At 31.8% G+C, this 22,108-nt stretch overlaps 1 protein-coding gene across 1 annotated transcript; it reads right to left on the bottom strand.

Annotated features, from left to right (window-relative positions):
- Positions 1-207: 207 nt before the first annotated feature.
- Positions 208-17,289, bottom strand: LOC143044665 (uncharacterized). Its single transcript, XM_076216727.1, has 7 exons — positions 17,187-17,289; positions 13,068-13,184; positions 10,853-11,128; positions 9,445-9,744; positions 2,004-2,048; positions 1,465-1,540; positions 208-1,011 (listed from the first exon to the last, which is right to left on the bottom strand). Exons 2-7 carry the CDS (start codon positions 13,135-13,137, stop codon positions 501-503), a joined length of 1,278 nt encoding a protein of 425 aa, XP_076072842.1. The 5' UTR covers positions 13,138-13,184; positions 17,187-17,289; the 3' UTR covers positions 208-500.
- Positions 17,290-22,108: the final 4,819 nt, after the last annotated feature.

Genomic DNA, 22,108 nt, shown 5'->3' with positions numbered 1-22,108 from the left:
ACACTTAATAAAGGAAAACAAAATAGATATGCGAGCAAATAAGGTACAGTTTGGAAGAAAAGTATATTGCATGCCGTCTCTGCTCGAATGGTGCAAAAATATTAAATATATGGATGTAACTGAAGTTTCAAAGCAGATTTGAATACAACATTATTTCATTTATATAAAGTTCGATTGATAAAAAGAGTTCAACAAAATCATCAAATACGGGTTTTTTTTTTTATTGAGAGTAAGCACACAATCTGTATAGCGGAACGTAAAGGATAATGCAAGCTGTAACAAATAATGTTATGCAATATTATAAGCATACTTTTTATGTCGAAAAACATATATACATTGTCGTATGTCTGATCAATGATATAAAAATAGCAAAGTGTGATATGATTGTCAATGACACAACTGTCCAGCATGTTGCTTTGAGAAGAACTGCAATCAAAACAATATACAGCTCTATTAAAAATGATGTTGATTATCAGGACAAAACATTTTCCCCGAAACATCTAATTGGTCTTTATTGAATACAACGTTTTTATTACAGATTTATTTTCTTCATTATTCAGATCATTTTCATTAACATGGTTTGCCATTTCGTATACATTGGAATTAAGATGATGTTCAAAATGGTCCGTTCCATTTGATTCCAGAACTATAAAATAATCAGCAGAATTGGATAATGAACTCCTAACTTGTTCCCCGATTCCAGTTCCAATGTTTGATTCTACATGATTAACTGTTTGGTTCTCATTTTTGTGTTTATATTTATTATTTTGGTTTACTGGATACGGAATAATGTATTCATTTTCAATGTCTTTGTTAATGTTTCTGTCTGACTGATCTCGACTAGATTGTTTCCTAAAATCTTGATTTAATTCGTCATAGCTTCTTGATTCTTGGTCTGTTGTCAACATCTCATAGTTGGAGTCAGCAAGACCTGTGGTGTTGTCATTGCCGATGATATATTTGTTTTCATCTCGCTGATTAGTTATTTTCTGTTTGTCATCTGTCACTTTTCTACAGTAAAACAAAACAAATAAATCATTACTCTATCAATTTCATTCACTCAGTATAATTGAGCACTAACATAACCAAATCGATCCTTTTTTAAAATACTATTTAGTTTGATCTATTGTCTAACTTGTTTTCGTCATGATAAATAATCAAACAATTACTTTCAAACTCAATAATGTTTCGATAAAAATACAATTGATGATTCACTAATTTAAAACAAGGATCACAAATTTGGAAGTACTGCATGACAAAATGTTTTCAACACAACCTAAGGTATGACAATACTCGCTCTCTCTTATCAAAAACTCAAAGACATGAAACGAATGGATAACAACGTATATATTCCTTACGTGATACATACATTTTCCTATGTAGAAAATAGTGGAATGATTCTGGTTTTATAGCTAGCTATACCTAGTAGTTGCACGATAGATTATATATTACAAATGCATTTACCTTTTGAGAAACCAAATATATACAACAATGACTCCAACAATTGTAATAAGTCCAACTGTAACTACTACTGCCACACCTGAATATAATGAAATGAATGTTTTAAAGTTCATTAAATAAAAGACTCTCGTTTTTTATATAGATAAGACCGTTGGTTTTCCCGTTTGAATAGTTTTACACTTGTAATTTGCGGGCCCTTTATAGCTTGTTGTTCGGTGTGAGCCAAGGCTCCGTGTATAATTGTTTACTTTTATAAATTGTTATTTGGATGGAGAGTTGTCTCATTGCCACTCATACCACATCTTCCTATACCTATTCACCTTATGTTTATTCACAAAAATGCAAAAATTAGATGTTAAAATTGCAAGGTTAAGTCGTAAAAATCACCGAAACCAATCCGCATCGTCAAAGATACATAACAAATATTTACAAATCTATAAAAGATAGCGACATTTTTCTGAGATACATCCCGACAACACAAAACACTCACGAATGTTACATTCATCTTTCAATATCTGATAATGAACTTAAACTATACTTACTAACTAAATTTGTTTCATCTAATAAAGGAATATTTGGAGGAATTGCTGAAAGTAAAATCAAAGTTTCGTAAGTTCATTACTCGAATAAATGCGTTTTGCAGTATATAAGAAGTACAACTACTGAAATACAAGTAAAAAGTCATGTTTATTATTTGCAATCTTGTAACTAAATGTAGGTCTTAACAGTAAAATTTTATTTGGATATTAGAGTGTGCGACAAGATATTCCGATGGATATTTCATTCAATGAAAATTAGACTTATACTTGTAACTGATTTGTTATTACTCTAGTTAACAAATGAATAATTGTTTGTAGAGGTGTAATACCACTAAATCATAGTACGTCACACCCTGTTGCATATGAAAAAAGATCGAAAAATAATATTCCCTTGAATTTCAAATAAATCCTACATTTCATTGCAATAAAAGAATTCTACGTCGTAGACGTATATCGTGGGTGTTTCATGCATATAAGATAATGATCCTCACAAAAAAAAAATATTTTCTTTATTTGGTGATGTAGAGAATATTTTTGGAAACTTATGGATGTTACATGGGTACTAAAGCTTGTACACAGGTGAAACAGAGGTGAACATGTGATGGTTAACTTCTTGTGAGGGTTATTTTCTTATATGCATGAAATGTTATGTGAAATTTTGTCTATAGTACTTGGCAGGATAAGACTTTACTAATGTCAAGTATTTCATTATTTGATAACTTAGTAAATAAATTCTGAACAATTTTTTGAAGAGTGCTAATTTATTGTGTTTCCTATCATGATTTCTTTGATAGGGGATTGCTACTCATAAGGAAGTTATTAAACCAAGAGTTCCAAATGGTGAAGTTGAAATCGTCCGGTCGTAAATTTTACGGATGCCATCACCAGTTGTTTGACCGTTATGGAATAACCTTTTCACAGATGATATTGGATATGTTCCTTGTGTCGTAAATACAATACCCTTTCATTTTTATTGTACAGTTGTGAAATGTGGGGCTTTTGTATTCTCTGGAGAGAGTTTAATTTAAATTTGTACGCTCCGTATAATTAGGTCTGTAACATTCGGAAAAAGGAACATATCCGTAATCATATGAGACACGGCTTTCAATAACGGTCAACAAATTCGCCGTTTCAGAATCTAATGCATCATGGGTAACATTTTTTGGTGTACGCTACGACACCATCTTGTTTCTAAGGACGCCGTAACGTTTACCGTAGCTGGTGCAAAAAAGCGTCAATAATAATACGTTGGACATGTGCCGTGTGCGCAAATATATCTAGAAACACACAGAACTTGAGTTTTTTTTCAGAATTCCAAAAAAACATTAACGGAATAAGTTGTTACATGCCTTAAACTTAGAGGAGGAAGACGTAAATACGGGAACAAGAATTTGTTCTGAACATTCTTTTCGCTGGTGAAAAGGTTCTGAGTAACGGTATCTTCGACCTCTCAATTGGCAAGCAAATAGGTAAAAAATGATAAAAAAAAAAAAGAAATCTAAAGTAAAGCTAAATGGCCTAGTAATGTAGCAGAAGAAAATTCAACTTACTTTGACAATGAATCCCGGTCCCAATTACCTTAAATGCCTTCTGATGACGCTTGTCAACCAAATTCCACGGCCGTGGAAAATGAAATAGAACATAATTAACTGATAGAGAAAATCTGAGATCTAGGAAAAGCGCTAGAACAAGAAAAGAACATAAATACAAACATATTAAGGTAGATTCATGGTATACTGCCATCTTGAATTACACAATCGCAGTACAAAATCGGTCTAATTATTTGCCTAAATCTGCAAATTTGGAGACAGATTTGCAACTCAATGGTTAGACTGTTTTTTCTATTTGAAGAAAAATTGTTAATTAATCGTATTATCCAAAATATTTTAACAAATATCAATTTGTTTGGTATAAAAATTATTTTTTTCAAATGAACCATTTAAGGGGAATAACTCTTTTAGTACAAAATTTATACTGGGCTAATAGGGAATTTTTTTATTTTTACTTGTAGCAAGAAAACAAGTTCGGTGACACCATGTTTTCTTTTAATTTTCCTAAAACATATTAGGAAACCTTTCTTCTCACAATTTATTTCAAAATTCTATCTCATAGAATTTTTTTTATGCACACTAATGTGTTTTTTCATGAACAAACTCACCAAATTTTGGCAATCTTCAACGACCCATAGCTTGAAAAATAGCACGGTGACCCATACTTTTTATTAAATTTTTGAAAAGAGCATAATAAAATCTTCATTTTGGCAAATTATGAAAAAATTCTGTCTCAAAAAATATATACTTGTGATCTACCTTAAAGAAAAAATATGCTCAGTAATAAACTCTTTAGATATAACAATTTCAAGAACAGTGATACAAAGATAAAAGAATTATCAACCGGATTACCTGATAACCACACAGTTGAGATTCTGTTTACGTTATTTGACAAACCTAAAAAATACTGGTCTTATGACAAGAAGATTTTAAATGGAAATTTTGGTAGACATAGAGCTTTATCACCACAAGACGAGTTTTTTTATGTATTTATTGAGGCTACGACAAGACATTGGCGAAACCGTTCTTGCCTCTATGTTCAATGTTTCAATATCTACTGTTTTGTGTATTTTGTCAACATGGGCCAGCTGTCACATGAAATCAATATTTTCAAAAATTGATATGAACCCTACAATGGACGAATTACAAACATTATGTCCCCCTGATATACTTTAAAAAATCCCAAACTGCGTTTTGATTTTGGACTGTACAGAGTTTGAGGTCGATGAGCCCAGTGCGCTCGATAAACAGTCAGTATTTTGGTCCGATATTGGAGTCGTCATACAGCAGAGGTATTAGATGGTTGTTCTTTGTGGGGGTCATTATCGTTCATCTCCGACTTGTTCCCTGGCAGTACAACAGATGTTGAGATGTGCAAAAAGTCAGGTTCATTGGATAACATGAAAAAGGGCGAGGTATACATGGCCGACAAAGGTTTCACTATTCAGAGGCAGTTTCAAGAAAAGAGTGCGCAACTTCTTGTGCCTCCTTTTGCCAATAAAAATAAGAAACAATTGAATCCACAGCAGGTCGAAAAAACAAAACACATAGCAGCTACCCGCATATTTGTAGAACAGGCGATAGGTAGAATAAAATCGTTTAGATTCTTAACTAGGAGAATTCCTATTTCATCTTTTAAATTGGCTTCAATACACATACAAAACATCGCTTACTTTACAAATTTCCAACGTTCATTCGTCACTGCTGCAGATCCAATACTTGGCTCTCGCCGTAAAGTGCTCATTGAAAAAATTTTCAAACAGCTTTTACTACTGGATGAAAACGAAGAAAACACAAAGGAAAACATAGAGGAATTTTACATTGCTGAGTCCATTGCAAAACAAAACGTCGGTGACGGTGACCCTGACATTCCTGAGATTGACGTCAGAGAATATGACGAAGAGAAGGTGCTTGGGTTGGTCGATTTGTTAATTGAAGGGGAGATTGAAACTGGGGAAGTGTACAGCATTTGTTAGTCTGCAAATCTAAAATCCAAAACATTAAAAAGATATATAGCTCTAAACTTAAATCTTTGTCTATAATTAGCTAATATTAAGAATGCAGTATCCAAAACGTTGGTCATAAGAACTAATTACTTGCTATACAGTTAAAGTGAAAACTGAATAGCAAATAATATATCATGCTTAGATAAACAACAACAAACAAACATGCATACATACAAACACTTACAAAATCTATATTAAAAAACAAATCAGAAAAAATAAATATGCAAACAGATACGAAGCAAAACAATACATATATTATAGCAATCAGCAACAGCAAAAGAAAATAATGGAACAGACAAATTTACATTTGATTAAAGAATATCTTCAGTCATTTGCCGGATGATTTAATTTAGAACTTGAGTGAAATTTAATTATAGATTGTACTATGCATGATAACGAGTCAACGGTCCGCATTAGCATCATTTGAAAGCATGCTTTTCTCTTTATGAATATTTGATATATAAAATCAGTCCCATGTGTTGCCATTAAAGTGATTAGAAGTGAAGAAAAATATTTCAATACATGTAATGACAAAAGGTCTGAACCCTTCCTACATTATATACAGGCATTGGTTGGCCGGTCAGAATGAATATATGTTTCTTGGTTGGCACGAGAACATATGTTTATTCACAGGCAATTAAAATACACAAACACGTACATAATTGGAAACAGATTCGTGTTGTTAAAAAACAAATGTGTTCCTTCTTGGCATATTTAAGCTGCAATATTGTTTGTACACGGCAAACTCTGTCTGACAGTATATTATATTGGCAATATTGTCTGTACACGACTTGTTATTTTGTCTTCATTTAATGGGTCTGAATTACAAGTTTTGTAATCCAGCTTTTGACTGCGTTTTGTTGGCTGTTTCTCCCATACAGATAGGTTTTTATGAAATGTGTAGTTAGCTATACATGTTTTAGGCAACAGCAATTTCTTTTTGGGTGGTTTCCATGTGTTTTGTATTGAAGTGCAAGGAGTATTGTCATCGATATTAATCTTCTTTTCACAACGTAATGGGTTGTCTTTCTGATTGTACCTCTGTGACCATTCTATAGCTGATGCAGGACAGCGGATACATGACCGCATGTACCAGACAATCTGTAAGCAAACCAAAAACATCACCAGGGCATCTTTTTTAAACATTAGGCGGATTTTGGTAAGTCGGTAAATGATTGACATTTTTCAAGTTTAACTCCAAAAGTCGGTTTCCCCTCCTATTTTCAAAATCATTAGTGCTATGTTAAAAAAAATTGTAAAAGTCAGCAGAAGGGTTAATACAACTATATTCCCCTATACATCTGATTCATAGAATGTGTCAATTTGTCTGATATATAAGCAGTTTTGTGCATTTCCAGAAAGAAAAAATATACGTCACCGGAACGTGTCCCTGCTATCAGACGGGTTATATGTCGGACATGAAGAAAAAGATGCGGATACAGTCTTTTGAAAAAGAGGACCCCAAACTAGGAAACGTCAATAGTTTGTCCTCTACCTTTAATATGCCTTTGGTCCTATATGCGTTGAAACATGCTGTCTAGGTACGGGTTTTTTTTACCACGAGTGAGAATAGTGTGATAGCAATTTCCTCATAAAATTCCGTGACGAGTGAAAAAAAAACAACAACTTTAATTCATATACGTTTGCCATTTTGTGAGTTTTCAAGTTGTCTTACTTCATGATCGTTTTCACGATGTTTTTGTTGGTAAATTAATTTATTCGACATTTCTGCTTTTCATAATTTTGTAAACGTTGATTTACACCTTCTAATATGTAGGCTAGTCAAAAGAGCATCTTATTGGCTTACCGACTGTTGTGGAAGTTGATTGGGCGGTAAATTCTAAATGTATGTGTGTACTCTATGACTATGTGTATAGAATGCAGTACACATGTGACAGTGGAATGTGTTGTTTTGTTACAGTCTTGTGTTTTCTTTCAAATTTAATGAGACAACTAGTTCCTTAAATGCAACCATATAAAAGTGTTTCGTATACGCATATTTTATTTGTTAAATCTATGCTCTATGATCTGTGATTTTTGTATTTAGCATTGTTTAGTATTACACTTACCCGGCTTTGCACAAGCAAACAGCAAAAGTAATCTTGACTACATTTGATTTTGCGGGTCATATTTCTTTATCTGAATGCGGACCTCGTATGTTTCTTTTCTCATGGAGGCATAAAAAAAGCTTAAATATAAAGTCCGTGGCTGACTAAGCTTGTTTTAGGTCCAAAATTTTGAAGAGAAATGACAATGCCTTTTACAAAGCCTACATGAAATATTTTGGCACCACGACTCAAAGTTCTGAAACTCAGGTCTGTTCCTCTATTTTTCGCCATTATTTCAAAATATTTGTACAGTTCAGAGGATTTAAAAAGACTAATAAATACATTTATTTCGTCCGTGACATTTTCTTATTGTTTCCAGTCGTTAACTGGAAAGATAGGAGGTTTTCTCTATTATTTCGACGGTTAGTTTAGATGTCGTTAACTGCTGAATTTTTTTGTCAGTATGGTATGGGTAGTCTGCTCATACAAGGGGGTTGACTTCGTTTGGACTGGCATTATATTTTGCACTGTTGAAAACATTTGTGACTTATTAAGTCCCGTAACTGAAATACCACGACAGCGTTGCCAAAACTGCAACTCTTGAACCTTCAACAAATGTGGCAATTTTCCTTGCCGTGATGCTCCAGGTATATCATCTTCCGTGAGCACACACGGGAAATGATCTGGGTTATCTAGTACCGGGATTGGCGCATCAAACTTTAGTTCTTGCTCAACATCTCCCAATAACTTATTATCATCCATAATGATTATAACTAACGCGATCAATTGTAAACCTTCGTGGCGTTATGTAGATGTATTTGTGCACACGTCACATATCCAACCCATTATTATTGACGTTTTTTTGCACCAGCTACGGTAAACGTTACGGCGTACACCAAAGAATATTACCCATGATGCATTAGATTCTGAAACGGCGAACTTGTTGACCGTTATTGAATATCCGTTTCTCATATGATTACGGATATGTTCGAAATGTCGAAACCAGTATCCCGGTCCCTTTTTCCGAATGTTACAGACCTAATTATACGGAGCTTACAAATTTAAATTTAACTCTCTCCAGAGAATACAAAAGCCCCACATTTCACAACTGTACAATAAAAACCAGATTCACTAGTACTAAAGTATCAAATAAATCTACTGAATAACTTCCAGAGAAGCCTTCTCGTCTTTTTGACCATCTTTTACATATCTTTGTACCTTTTCCTGCTGAGTTTTTTTTTACGGTATTTGAATGTGCCATTTCGGGGGAAATATATCCAAAATACTAATTTTTGTTTTAAATTCTTTAACGATACATTGTTTTTATGAATGGAATGAATCTTCAAACAGTTCAATTATCTTGGCAGATTTTGCCATTAGCATAATTTAGTCATCATAGAAAATAGCAAACATTGTTTCCAGCAGTTGTTAATCACTTGTTGACATAAACATCATACTGAATTATATGAAATGCTGCTGAAAAGTACCGGGTTAACTAAAAGATAATTATCTGGACAGTACTGAGTTTATCTCAGTCTTAAGTCTAAATATTTACTGTAATCCTAAATGTGACACAATAATATATTATTCAGACTTTTCGGATGATTTTTTTTCATCAAACTGACCGTTTTAGATCAAAATTTGTTTTGCAAATTTAGCATGCCTTGTTCATCTTGTTAATGCATACGTGACAATTTCATAAAGTAAACAAACATTGTGCAAACGTATAGTGTCGTTAAATTAATCTGATAAAAAAAAATCCTTTGTTATCTATGAATGAATCAGTATATGAATGATAATTGAAATTGAGTTATATACATGCTAACATATAAATACACACCTTTACAACTGAATGATATATTTACAAACTTTGGTATTCGAATGCAATCATCCCATGTATTGACAGATTTGGTCCAAATGATAGGTCGACAAGTATTGGTAATATTGCAGGACTCCTGAACTTTCTGGTGAATAGATTCTGTACACTGTTGATGCATATTGCGTTCTTTGCAAAACGATGAATAATACATTACTTTAACTGACTGAATTTCTATCTTATTTATTGGATTTCCACATTTTACTGTCTCCATATTGTAGGGACACACTGTTTTTTGGGGTTTACTTTTATTAAAGTTTGAACCTGAAGAAAAGAAAAAAGAAATATTACATGTGACATATAAATCATCGCGTCAAGAACTAATTTGAGATGAACTGGACATTATTAAGGACAAAGGATGGTAAGTTACGACCAAGAGAGATGAAAAGTTTGCTGACGTAATATTGCACGACCTCAATATGTAAAATACTGGGAAAAGGTGTATGTTCTTAAAGACATTAAGAATTAATGCATCAAATGCGCATTCAGACAATTGCAATTGGTGTGGATTCTCTAGGACAAGAAAATATAAACACAACACCCTATACAAACGACGAAGAGCTACTCAAAAACCCCAAAAGGACCGTAAGGTGTTCGCTATACTGTTTCAAATTAAAAAGCTTTTTATAGGCTTGTATAAATTGATAGTTTACAAATAAAGGAACTAAAAAACAAGAAAAATAGTAAAGGTACTTGTTTTCGAGATATCAGATAATGAATATTTAGTCAGAAATGTTTCTTCCGAGATTTTCCATATATTATTGGCACATTTATTCCTTCAGAAACAGTGAAAAAGTAAAAAGGATTTTATAAGATTTTCAATTATCGCTTTTTAAACTATATGTTAAAAATATAAATGGCGCTACATGGATAAAACAAGAGGATTCCGAATATATTTGTTTGTACAAATTGAAATCTGAAGAGAAAACCACCTATGATTATTTTAATACATTAAATATATGTGAGTCGAATTTTTATCCTAATATCAAATCCATGTCATATCTCATATCAATCACTTCATAGATTTCACAGAAATATGCCTTTTCGTTTCTCTCAAATGTGCGTATATAAAAAAAAAGGTGTGGTATGCTTGCCAATGAGACAACTATCCATAAGAGACCAAACTGACACAGAAATGAACAACAGAAGGTCACCGTACGTCCGTTTTATCAGATCGGGTCATGTTTTCAGTCATAGACGTCGGAAATATATTTTATTGCATTCCTTATTGACATGTGTATGTTGAACCAAAAACGTTTAAATTTTTCATACTTTGCAGGATGAAGTTATACACAAATTTATGTTGACATTTTCACTATTCAATGTTAAATGAAGTTGGATTCATTATCGTTAGAATTGAATTTAAACTTACGAATACAGTGATAGTCAATGTTAAGTTTCCACGTTTTGTCAGCTACTAAATGTGAAACATTGACCATTTTGTTCGATAATACACACGAGTTGTGGCCAATACAAGATGAATATGAAGTTGAGTTCATAGCTGCAGTTCCCATATAACCGTCATTTGTAAGACTGCAAGCATTCCCAATATTGTGAAACATAATATCGATATTCTCAATTGCGTTTCCATCAGGACAGGTTATTTCTGCTGTAGAATTTTCACATAGTCGTTTTTCAAAGGTTAACCCTTCAAATTGAAAAAAAGTAGCTGATTGTTATTCAACACAGAAATGACAGAACAAAGTGGTTTTTTTTAATGTTCTTTTTCATCATACTTCTTTTCTTCAGTGAAAAAAAAGACGAAATCGCCTTCACTTGTTTGAGTGTATCAAATCAGATGGCTTGTCATATTGTATTTATAAAAAGCACTTAGCACATTCGCGTCCACAATTCTATGGGGCCAGAGTTGCGAGAAAGTACCATTTATAACTGAGTTTACTAACGGTACGTTAACATTTATAGATTAGAAACAATGTTTTTTAATCTAAGGGAATGTCATGTTTCAGTCCCATTTATATTTCAGTTTTCTTTCAAGATTAGGGTTATGTCTAATCAAACTTAAACGATTACCAAACAAGAATGTGTCCGCACTATCATTTTTTATGTTCAGTGGACTGTGAAAATGGAATAAAATCGCTAATTTGGCATCACATTAGAAAGATCATATCATATAGTACTGTTTACTAAGTCTCGAGTTGATCGAACGAACGAACGGATGGACAGAGCAGAAAACATTATGCCCATAAATGGGACATAACAACTTGGTCGATTTTAAAAACATGAAAATAGACCATCGTATCTCCCTTCATCCTCTTCCAATAAAAACAGCAACAACAACTACTATACATTAAACAAAAATTCCCTGCAAATCTACTTTTAGATTTTAGATTACCTTTGATATCTACCTTTCTACGGATAGTTTACATTTCCTTTCTTTTTGGGAAACTTTTGGTGTATGGTCGTCATGCGTTTTGGTCTAAAAAGTGAGCCACAGGTGCATTCAAGAATCATTTCAGACTAAAATAGTTAATAACTAATTGGTAACATTAGATTTCAAAAGTACTTTTACTTTGAATATACTGGAAGTTAATCCAGTGTTGAGACCAATGCAAATAAAAACTCTGCTACTAAAACGTTTACAATTGTGATTTTTCATATTTATGTAGCAATATACCAGCTTACAAAGTATATATCTCCACGGTGATACGATAAAATCATGATTCCCTTGATAGTGGGTTGCTGCTAACAAATTTAAAGAAGCTATCATACCAGTTAATTCCAATTGGTGAAGTAAAAAATCAACCACTCGTTAATTTTATTGACACCATCACGAGTTGGTTGACCTTTATGGAATGTCAATTTCACAAATGACGAAGCATATGCTACTATTGCCGAAACAACAATCCGTTCCTCTTTCGTCAAATGTGATTGACCGAATACGACTTACGGGTTGGTACTATCATTGACAGCTCAACGGTTGCCAAACGTGGAGCTAAATCTGCTTAACTTTCCGTAGAACATGAGATAAGACCAAACATTTTGGTGGGGCTTGTGTTGTTCAGTCGTAAGTTTTTATTTCGTTAACAAGAGACCAAATAACACAAACATGAATATCTTGTCAAATAAAACAAAAGAAAAGATATGGAGTATTCATCAAAGACACAGAATAAAAACATGCACAATAAAACAACAAAGGAACAGAGCTTTTGTTTTTAGGTCAATGTCAGAAAAAGTAATTGTTTTATATGAGGCTGAGAAACTGGGGAAGGGCGAGGATTTACGGAGCCGTTTCCCAGTTTTGTGCCGAATACAAAAAAATATATATATTTTTCTGACACTGACCTAAAAGTGTTTTTATACTGCAACTTGAATTAATACATTAATAGCAATTAATCATCCATTAATGAACCTCTAATTGTAGAAAAAGTTATCTATTATGAAAATTGACATTGCAAAAAATATAGCTGTGTTTCTATATTTTGGAAATAAACACAACTAGTTGCCGTATAAATATGTATGAAATGTTGAAGTGTTATGATGCTTTTGTAACCACTATTGATTGAAGTATATCTGAATGCAATTTTAGCTCAATTCGTAAATATAAAAAATCAAAATCAAATTCTTACCATGTGATTTCTTTGAAAATGATAATATCACAAAAAACAGTTTTACAAATTTAAATGTACTATCTTCCATTTCAAAGTCGTTCGACACATTTACTCCACTAGGAAATTAATGGTTACCTACAAATATACTAGTGTTCAAGTAAACAAAATTGAAGATCAACAACTCATTAAATAAACGTTTAAAAACGGATCAAATTCATCATATAGTGATTTAATGTACTTTAAATCTTTTGAACGTCGTTTGAAATCTTCCTCTAACAGGAAGTTAACGGTTATTTAATCATGTCCTAACAATACTATTAGTATAAAAATAAACACAATTGAATATCTATCAATCAGGAAATAAGAATTTAGATATGGATCTGATCTCTCATATAGTGCTTTTATCATCCCATATCCACATTGTTCTTCTCATACTTCCTCTCGAATTTACATGTATACATGATTAAGGTCTTTTTAAAAAAAACAATTTAAACTTTGTTAAAAAACATTAATAGAAATATATGCTGTTTGGTATATATACAGTGCTTAATGGTAGCAACAATAACACTCGGAGTTTCTGTTTATCATCTTTGACATAATTTCCAACCTTATAGGTAGCACGGTAGTATTTTCATTTCGGAGTTTAGGTTGACCTTTTGTGTACCCTACTTAACTCAATGTATATGAACAGTGTGATGGGACAAAACATACAGTATCAACTGAACTTACTTTCCCAAACTAAGGGATGAATGAGGTGTAGAAAAATATGAAATAATTTTGCATACAGTTGAAAATGAATTTTTGAGGTCACCGTTCATTTACGCTCACAATCTGACTTCGAAAGAAGGATACATTTTTGTTAATGTCCTTTTTTTCTGTTGAACTAATAGTAAAAATAGCGGTAAAATCGAAATAAAAAAAGAACTAAATTACAAAAATCGCTTAAATTTTACAATTATTTAGTTTATGTACAGTTTATTCGAAAACAACAATAAAAAATATAGGTCACCGATGAGTTAAAAACGATATTTCAATTTTGGTGCCAAAAAATGGCATTTTTGCACCAAAGAGAGATTATTTGGAGCTATTTCAATGGTATCTATATTTTAAAAGTCACCTGGGGCCAATACGAATTTATTTTTTGGAATGATTTTTGTACCATATGATAAAGTAACAACTACTAGAGGTAATAAATAAAATTTGCAATGAAAAATAAATGTTTAATTTTTTTCTGAAAATCTTATTCCCACGAGCCTCCTAGTAATAATTCAGCTGATCAATATGTGTTAAACAACGCATTTGAAGAAGATAAAAAGTATAGCGCTAAACCTCTCACTTTGTTGACAGTCTCATCAATTTCCGTTATATTTACAATGAAGCAGACTTTGTTTATCCTTCCAGTAAACAAGAGACAAAAGAAGAGATTGTGGCTACGACAATTATAAAAAGGCAGTAGAATAAGAAATGATTATTCATAAGTGGAAGAAAAGCAGACACAATCGTGACGTAAACGAAATATCCTACAAAACAAATCCGAAGTTATACATGTTATATGTAACAGATGTTGCATTAAAATAAAGGGTTAACATATTTATTTCATTCGGAGCTTTTGATTTATAAGCCTTGCTTTGTAAGCAGCAACACTTCATAAAGGAAAGCAAAATAGATATGCGAGCAAATAAGGTACAATTTATAAGACTAGTATACCGCATGCCGTCTCTGCTAGAATATTGCAAAAATAATCAATTTCTAGGTGTAACTAAAGTTTCGAAACAGTTTTAAGAACAAAGTTGGTATCATTTATATAAAGTTCGATTGATTTAAAGAGTTCAACGTAGTCATTAAATACTGATTTTTTTTATTGTATAGCGGAACGTGAAGGATAATGCAAGCTGTAACAAATAATGTTATGCTATATTATAAGCATATGTTCATGTCGACAGATATATATATAAATTGTCGTATGTCTGATCAATGACATACAAATAACAAGGTGTGATATGAGTGCCAATGCGACAACTCTTCATCAAAGTTGAGCTCATGTTGCTTTGAAAAGAACGGCAATCTAAACAATGTACAGCTCTATTAAAATGATGTCCTGCTGATTCTCAAGGCAAAAAAATTCCCCGAAACATCTAATGGGTCTTTATTGAATGCAACATTTTCATTACGGATTCATTTTCTTATTTATCCATATCATTTTCATTTACAGGGTTTGTCATTTCGTATAAATTGGAATTAAGATGGTGTACAGGATGGTCCGTTCCGTTTGATTCCAGAACTATAAAATAATTAGCAGAATTGCATAATGAAGTCTTTGTATGTTCTCTGATTCCAGTTCCAATGTTTGATTCTACTTGCTTTACCAATAATACTTAGCCTTAATATCAAATAGAAAAATATATGTGTAAATGTCTTGATACCAATCATGTAAACCAATAGTTTCAAAACCGCTACTATTTATTTATCGTAGAATTGCAAAATCAAAACAATGTAATGATTTAATTTTGTGATTATCACACTATTAAATTGATTTAAGAAAACAATCCATATCGATGTTAAGTTTGAAAGTTTTAATGACATCTGTGTTAGTTCCTCATTCATATATACATAATCTGACTGGACATGATAATATAACTGGTCTTTTGTGATTTGTAGACTGTTGTTTGACTTTTTTGCGTTTTGCCACGATGTTGTCAGTTAGTTTGTCTTCGACTTATGATTGTCAATATCTCTTTGCTCTCTTTAACATCTCTGCAACCACTAACACAAATGGTGCATGCATCCCCCTCCCAAAGAAAAACAGGCCTCCTCCTGGAGATATATGCTTTTATCTTTAACAGTTATGGCATTATTCATGTTATTCCTGGGGTATTTTTTCTAATGTTTCTTACTTCATTTTTTTGCTTTTAGTCAGTTTATTCATTAAAACTGATATATATTCTGGGACTTTTTCTTCCATGTGAATACTTTATATGCTAACTTGTAATCTAACATAGATTTTTTTTTTTTATATATTTCTTTATCAAGGTAGAGTCTGAATTATAATTCATAGAATATTTTAACAATTTGCCAAAATGTAGTTTATATCATGCTTTTTAAAAACAAAAATAGCAAAAAGAATGTGTCAGGGGACTTATTTTCACGCTACAGGTTGTGCACAATTGACAGATTGTGTATAGATTATGCATGGAAAACCCAATTTTCTGCCATGAACGAAAACTACACCGGAGAATTTTGAGATAAAGTATGAGAAGATAGCTGTAATATTATGCATTCAGATAAGTAAAAGAAAATCGGGTTACTTAATAAAGAAGTTAAATTGCTAACACGTTCTATCGTAAACGGAACTTTATCCGAATTATCTGCCCTCCATTTGAGGTGCATCCCCTTATGTGGCAAAAAAATAAATCAAACAAAAGTATTCTTTTTTTGTAAAATACAACCATAAATATGATCAAACATGACATTTTCCATATTCAAATGAAAACACGAAATTTGAACATTTTATTAAAGATCTGACTGATAATTTTCTGTTATTTGCCTATAGCGACTTGATATAATGTGTATCATAAAACGTTCCGTATGAATGATTTTTCGAACGTTATAAAACTTTGATTTAGAAAGTTACATTAAAATTAATTTTTCTGTTCTTTTATAATTCTTGGGGACTCAAGATATTCTGTATCATCATGATCATACGAAATTGGTTTGAGTTTGAGTTCGATCAAGTATTGGGGTGTATATTGTTTACCTCAAAATAAAAAAAAAATAGTTTAAAATATAAATCCGTGGTTTTTCTTCTTTAATGTCTGAATCCATTAATAGCATATTAAGCTTATAGTCATATTTATAACAAACAGTTACAGATCAAGTTGAAGATAGTTAAGGTGGAACATTTTTTGCGGAAGTTATGTTCCTATGAAATTGAAATTTTCTTAAAGCTGTTAACTGCTCTTTGTTGTTATTCCCGATTAATTCATAAGATATTTAATATATAGTTTTCTTTTACCCTGAACATTTATGCTGCTATGTCGTCGTGTTAGCAGGTTTAAACTTCGAGCATCATATACATGTTATACAGTTATATATAAGTTATGTGATACAAACATGAAAATAGTAGAGTTAAATCCTTACCATGTGATTTGTCAGAGAATAATAATATTGCTAGAGAAAGTTGAACAAAATTAAATGTATCTCCCATCTCAATTTCGTTTGTCATTTTCCTGTACAAGGAAGTCAATGATTACCTTTCCTAATTTATAAATCAACAGGGCATGACATAAATTTATGTATAAAACTATGATTCATGTTTAAGTTAGTCATTCATGATTTATCTTAAAATGCAAATTTGGGATTTTGTTGTTCACTTGCCTAATAACATTGCATGGGGTAGCATTTGCATTGTTTAATGTTTCCCGAAAAGTCTAGCACAACAATTCAACTGTTTGTTTTCGTTCGTTCCTTTGCTGTCTCTATAAGGTTCCAAAACGACCCTGACTTTCTCTTAACGTATAAAGGCATCCACACACACACTTTCTTTTATTTATATTTTTTACACTTCTTTTCTACCTCAGCGTTAACCGTCTTAATTCATGTCTCGTATATCGTGTAACACTTGATGGACAATTGACCTTTGACCTATCAACTTGAAAATTAATTGAGCTCTGGATTTTTACAAAGGTTAGGTATATGCCAAGTTAAGATTAAATATGTCAAACTATGTCGAGTCTAAAGCGTTAACAAGGATATCAAATAAATTCCAAATGTTACATTGACCTTTGTCTTTGAAAATCAATAGGACTCTAGATTTTCATAAGGACTAAGTATGAACCAAGTATGGTCAAATTCCTGTAAACAAGGGTGTTAAGAACGGAAAGACGGACCGAGGGTATAGTTACAAGAACCCCTCGAACTTTGTTGGCGAGAAGATAGAACCCATTGGAATTGGAAATGCAGACAGATGTTATTTTACACGAAGGTAATGGGGCTCAAAAGGTCTATTGAATTACATTAAAGAAAGTCCACTATAGTGTATAAGATTGTAGCTACGGGAAACCATGTCAACTGAAGGAAAGTTTGTTCAATGTAGTTTTAACTTTTATTTCTAAAATCAAATTATTAGAAAAGTTTTTACAATCTTTCCAAAGACGTATGATTATGGCATATAGAATCAAAAATCGTGGACACCTTTTTCTAGTCTCATAGCAGATGAGTGTGTTCAATTGTTTCCTGTTGACTTATATTTATCTATTTATTTGCTGTGTTTACTACCAGTGTGTACATTCAAATTAAATCTAACGTTATTCACTGATTAAGAGGCTGCTGGTGTGTTACAGGAACATACATAATATTACCACCGTGTGAAATAAGCAAGTCTGTCGGATAACTCTGACCAAGTATTCAGCTATACCATACGTAGCAATACGTGAATTTTTTGACGTATCGAATTCACCACGTAAATATACCAACAACGCAAACTTTTTGAATATTAAAATAAATGATCGAAATGATAACCTTGATATCTATAAGAGTAAACTGAAGACTTTATGCGAAAATGTGAGGCTATATTGAAACGACTGCATGGACCACTCAGACATGATAATTTAAACAGTGAGATTATTTAAGATATAGGTCAATATGAAAATTGCAGTAGTTCAAAAGACGTAGATGAATTCATCATAATCAAATAGTAACAGCTTTTTTATTTCATTGAGGTTTGTGATTTGTGATTTATGCGATTTTCGCCAGTTGAAAAATGTAAACATAATGTTAAACGTTGACAGTTGTGCTGGTGACCTTTTAAATATACTGCTGATACAATATAGATAAGGAATATGTGACGGGTAACAAATAGGTAACCATTTTCGAATATCATACCAGTAATAACTATGTATTTGTAAATTACTTTTTGGAATAATATTAAAGAATAACATTGTTACTTTGTGTTTAACAAAAATACAATCATGGGTTGCCTTCCCAAGTTTTACTGATATAATTCGTTTTTCCGCAGGAATACAATATTTTCGTCTTTCTGGATACTTCAATAACCACATGGACCCTAGCAGATCCCATCAGAATTGCTTAATAAAGTTATATTCGATAAAAAAAAATAATGGGAAGAATAAGATCGACTGGGTATGGGACTGTTAGTCCAACAATTAGTTATAAATGTCACAGAACGTCTTCGAAGTTATTTCGATATTATTTCAGAGGTAAAAAAAAGCAACTGCTGAAATATAACAATGTTCTTCTTACAATCATTATTACAGCCGTTAGGGAGTTTATAATCGAAGTATGGTCAGTTTGTTTTATTTTATTTTTGACAAACGAGAAATGCTTTTACAGAAAGATTTCTTTTTATTATGCATGGTATAATCAGCCCTTTCTTATGGTACTAAATCTTAAAAAATATATATTCATTTATTTATTGTTGTTTTTAAATACCATTTTCAATACTCAACTAATAACGTTTTTCTTTGTAAAAAACAAAAATGAAAAATACCGAATTCCGCGAAAGGAGTTAGAAAAACCCATCGCACTTTTTTTTTAAATTGTTCGTCTTAGTAAACTAAGCTCAGAGACAATGACACCGTTTTAACTAACAACCACAGTGTTGAAAGGTTAGTGATTCAACATTTTCGGAGAATGATTTGATTTTGAATAATATATAAAGATGGTACATTCATACAGCAAGCAGGGTAATAATAGAAAAAAATATACATTGTTGAAATTCTGTCAATTAACGTTTGGAAGTGATATATCATGCTATATCAAATGTTTTCATAAAAAAACAACATACGGAAGTATCTTTTGTAGACGAAACACGCGTCTGGCGTAAATACAAAATCTAATCCTGGTATCTATGATGAGTTTATCTACGACGGTTTAAATTCGTTATCAGTAGATTATATTCATTTGATGTCTTTTAATAACTTCGTGATAATTTCAAAATCCATGATACATGTAATATTTGACATATACCATTTCGGTGACACTTTTTCAAGTGTCATTTTCACACTCCAGTGATAAACATATTCATCTATTTAAAAAGAAGGTGGGTCATGAGTAGTGGATCTTAGAATTAGTTATTTCTCAGTTTTAAAAGATTGAAATGCGTGTTAATGTGTATGGTATGATGACGGATAAGATTCGTAATTTGAAAGATATGTTTTGCATATTTAATGTTAATGCATGCATTGCATATATTTAATGTATTGCTATATCATAATCATCCTCTGTTGTCTGACCAAATGCATGGTCGTATGTCTCATCGGCCATATCATTCTGTCTACTATGAGAAGCACTGTCATACACAGTATCTACACCTCTACTATTTATACCCTTCTGATGATCGGAGCTGTCATTTTTTCCTGTAATATCATACTGATCTTTATTAAATGCAGGTCACACAAGGGGTTAAACAAGGGGATTCATTGAGTCCTACCTTATTTAATTTATTTATAAATGATTTAGATGCAGAGTTTTCAAATGAAAATAGCTGTCCATTAGAACTAATTGATACTAAAGTAGGATCTTTACAATTTGCTGATGACCTTTTAATATTATCTGAAAGTAAAGAAGGCCTACAAAATAGTCTGAACAACTTAGAAAAGTATTGTGAAAAGTGGCAATTGACTTTAAATGTTAATTAAACTAAAACAATGATTCTGCAGCAAAATAATAAAAAAGTAGAAACATCTTTTACAAAATATAAAAATGAAAATTTGTCAAATGTCCCTGAATATTCATTTCTTGGAATTCTTGTGAAATCAAATGGAAACTTATTGCATAGCTCTGAAGAGCTTGTAAATAAAGCAAGGAAAGTGATGTTTGCCATTAAAACTTATACTGGTTCCTTAAATAATCTGCCAGTTAAAGTAGCTTGCAGTCTTTTTGATTCTATAGATAAACCAATAGCCACTTATAATTCAGAAATTACTTATATGGATACTTATGTTTCAAAATTTAGAGCAGAAAAACGTGCAAATATTTCCAAAACAAATATAGACCCCCTTAATTTTACTGATAAATCAAGTTTAGAAAAATTACATTTGTCTTTCTGTAAATATATCCTCGGAACAAGAAAATCTTCATCAAACATAGCTGTGAGAACAGAGCTAGGGAGACACCCACTAGAGATGCATGTAAAAACTCAAAGTATACTTTACTTATCAAGATTACTAAATTCTGAAATTAATCCATCATTATACGAATCCTTTTTACTTTCTAAAAGTTTAGATAATTTAGGTTGCTATACCTGGTTTACATATGTTAAAAATATTTTAAAAGAGGTAAACATGGACGTATCCATTCTTGAGGGAAAAAATTAAATATCTTCTTTGTCCATCAACCTCAAAAGAAGTAGAGAGCTTAGGGTCCTATTTTAAACAGGCATTATAACTGAGGACAGGGGACTCTTGATTTATTTCTAAAATATATTTATATATCATATAGATAGATTGTTTTGCTTTTTTTGCTTTTATTGTTTTCATGGTTTTGATTGTTAAATGTATTTTGTGTATGTTTATATTATTTGTCACAAACTTATTGTTCAGAGTTTATATGACAATAAATAATTGAATTTGAATTGAATTTGAATTATTGTCTTATTCAAATGTTGGTGTATTTTTATCATATTTAGACTCTTTTATTGGTTTAGCCATTTTCGTAGTTATATGCATTTAAATGCTGTACAGAACACCCCGCGTCAGAAGGTTCAAGCACTGTAGAATAGATCGCTAAACTAAAATATGGTCTTATTTGTCCGCTGATTCTGGTTTCGGAGTTTGATTCCTGGTCGTTGACCGTTTTGCCTTCATTCGTTCCTTTATGATTATAGTTTCTTAATTCATTTGTTGACATTTCAGAATTGCAGTTTGCAGGGATTGCTGTATTTTGATTTCCAAAATAATCATCATTTTTATCGTGACAGTTAGCTATATTATGATTGTCATCTGTGCTTTTTCTGTAAAAAAAATATGTTTGTATCAGGACTGTTTTGATTATTATCAAAACGAAAAGTCGGTTATTATGATTTTTACAAAAAGTACCCATAG

The sequence above is a fragment of the Mytilus galloprovincialis genome, chromosome 9 (assembly GCF_965363235.1).
Source record: "Mytilus galloprovincialis chromosome 9, xbMytGall1.hap1.1, whole genome shotgun sequence".
Taxonomy (NCBI): domain Eukaryota; kingdom Metazoa; phylum Mollusca; class Bivalvia; order Mytilida; family Mytilidae; genus Mytilus; species Mytilus galloprovincialis.
The sequence above is the reverse complement of the archived record's forward strand: the minus strand, read 5'-3'. Positions and strand labels throughout refer to the sequence as shown.